The 2,879-nt window shown below is 40.7% G+C and overlaps 1 protein-coding gene across 1 annotated transcript; it reads left to right on the forward strand.

The window, feature by feature from the left end:
* Positions 1 to 330: 330 nt before the first annotated feature.
* Positions 331 to 1,284, forward strand: LOC102830507 (olfactory receptor 52N4-like). Its single transcript, XM_006870313.1, has one exon. It carries the CDS (start codon positions 331 to 333, stop codon positions 1,282 to 1,284), a length of 954 nt encoding a protein of 317 aa, XP_006870375.1.
* The last annotated feature ends 1,595 nt before the right edge of the window (positions 1,285 to 2,879 follow it).

Raw genomic sequence — 2,879 nt, forward strand, 5'->3', positions numbered from 1 at the left:
AGGGATTATGAGCCTGATGTTTTATTTACTAACAGATTCTGGGTATCTTAAATGTGGTTTTGTGACTTGCCCAGTGTCACATGTATAAAAGGATCTCTAATTGGAATTCATTAAACTTCTTACACAATGCATTTTGCAATAGCCTCAGTTGAGTCGCCTCTTCTGCTTTTGAAGATCTTGCAGAAATACTGACTGAACTGAAAATTATTTTCAGCTGTCTTCTGAGAACTGTGGGGAGAATGGTGGTGATGGTGGTGAACATGGCCATTGTTGACTCTAACCTGCATGTTTCTGCAGTAGCCCCTTGGTCTTCTAAGTGAGATAATGACCATGACTCTTCCTAATAATTCTCATCTCTTCCCACATACCTTCTTCTTGGCTGGCATCCCAGGCATGACCACTGTTCACATATGGATCTCACTTCCTTACTGCTTCATGTTTTTCCTTGCAGTGATAGGGAATGGTGTCCTGCTTTTTCTCATTCACACAGAGCACAGTCTTCACCAACCCATGTTTTTCTTTCTTGCCATGCTCTCCTTTGTTGACCTGGTTCTCTCCCTCTTTACTCTGCCCAAGATGCTGGCCATTTTCTGGTTTGATGCTACAGCCATAAGCTTTCATGCCTGTCTTTCCCAGATGTTCTTCATCCATGCATTTTCTGCCATGGAGTCAGGGGTGCTAGTGGCCATGGCCCTTGATCGCTTTGTGGCCATTTGTAACCCTCTGCGCTATGCCACCATTCTAACCCCAGTTGTTGTTGGCAAGATTGGAGGCCTGGTAGTGCTTCGGGGTGTGGGATTGACCATCTCTTTTCCAAGCCTGGCTCAGCGGCTATCCTACTGTGGCTCACACACAATTGCCTATACCTACTGTGAGCATATGGCTGTGGTGAAACTGGCCTGCGGTTCCACTACTGTGGACAACCTCTATGCCTTTGTCGTGGCAATCTTGCTTGGTGTGGGGGATATGGCCTTTATTGCTTACTCCTATGGGCAAATTGTGAGGACTGTGATGAATTTTCCTTCATCTGAGGCACGTGCTAAAGCAAGCAGCACATGTACAGCCCATGTTTGTGTCATCTTCTTCTTCTATGGGCCAGGTTTTCTTTCTGTGATCATGCAGCGGTTTGGTCCACCCACAGCCTCTGCTACCAAGGTCATCTTTGCCAATCTCTACTTGCTCTTTCCCCCCGCACTGGACCCCATTGTCTATGGAGTCAAGACCAAGCAGATACGGGAGAGACTGTTCACAATTTTGAACCTCAATCGGATTGACCCAATTTGACTGTAGCTCCCATGAGCTAGGTGTGGGAGGGGCCAAGGCTGCCATTATCTCCAGGCTGAGAGCCCTGGCTTGGATAGTTAAGGGAGAGCAAATGAAGTTAGCAAATAGTTTCTGAAACCTTGACTGTTTGTATTTTGAAATGAAAAACCAAGGGATACTAGTCATGTCATTTGATCAATCAGCATGCAAAGTTTCTTGCTACCCTTTTCTTCTGAAAGTTTATGGTTTACTTGCATTGACCAGTGTACCAGGTAACTGGGAAACAATTAGGACTTTGACTAACTTAGATTCAGTTGTTGTAGGAGTTCAGGGAAGGGAGAGATAAACTGGATGTCTATTTTGGGCATATGAGCAGACACAGGAAAATTTTCATCATTAGACGTTCACACGGCCAGTCTGTAAAAGTGGATGGGTCCTATCTAAGGTCTTATCTGTCAGCAAACCTTTGACTTTAGAGGCATAGGGGTGGCAAATTATGGAGATCATTTAGATTTTCAAGTTTGTAGGAGAAACTCTTTAAAATATTCATGCTCTGACTTCAGAATTGAAGGTAAATCTGGGTTTTTTCATTCTATTGTAGCTTCTAAATGACATACACGCTAGTCCCTCTGTAATGCTAACCCCTCTGTTATTTCTTCATTTTCAGTCTGAGATATAGAGACTTGAGCTAATCATATTCCTATATTTATCGATGACAATAATAATTCTACTTCTTGTTTTACTTGTCTTCTCTTTATTCCTGACCCTCTTTCCTACTTCCTTTTGAGTTCTCTGCATTGGCATCACTTCAATGTGTTTGTTAAATGTTCTTAAATATTTGTGTGTCTTTGAATACATAACATAAATATTTGTGTTACATATTCTCGGTGTACATAAATGCCATTCTGAATTTCCTCAAGTGTGTCACGCTCCCTCCAGTCATGGGACCTTTGTCTGGACTCTTCCTAATGGGACTAAGTCTCTGTATTTATTTCTACCATTTCCTCTCATCTGGAACCTCACTATGAATTTCAAATCTTGGAGAAGATTTTCAAAACACTTGTTTTTTGATCCCAGAGTACTGTGTATACAGTATTTCTTTCATTATCCATAATTAATTTATAATTATATATATATTTTTTGATAGGGTGACTAATCTTTGTTACTATTTGTTACATGATTGGCTCTCAATACCTCTTTGTGGAATAAATAATTTTCACTATTTGAATGGGCTGTTCCATCATTAGATTATTCCTCATTCCCTACATGTTTTGAATAATGGAATACATTTGTGTAAATCAACCATACACACTCAATACATTTTTTATTGAAGAATTAAATTAGTTGTGACAAAATTACTATTGTCATCACAATCACTATTAACCTTACTCTCTTTATTCCATTGCTGGAGAAAGATGAAGTTTTCTGCACCTGTAAAGATTTACAGACTCAGAAACTCTGTACGGGATCTCTATGAGTTGGAACCGACTCCATGGCACATAACCACCACCACCACCACCACCACAACTTGATTCCATCATCATTACTAGTATCACTTTCAGTTAGTCTTTACAAAGTTAGTAATTTCCAATGGTGGTGTTTTGGACACAGTTAGA

Source organism: Chrysochloris asiatica, unplaced genomic scaffold (genome assembly GCF_000296735.1).
Source record: "Chrysochloris asiatica unplaced genomic scaffold, ChrAsi1.0 scaffold00140, whole genome shotgun sequence".
Taxonomy (NCBI): domain Eukaryota; kingdom Metazoa; phylum Chordata; class Mammalia; order Afrosoricida; family Chrysochloridae; genus Chrysochloris; species Chrysochloris asiatica.

Coding starts and splice junctions, on each gene's coding strand:
- LOC102830507 (XM_006870313.1), top strand. CDS start 331: ATGACTCTTCCTAATAATTCTCATCTCTTCCCACATACCTTCTTCTTG.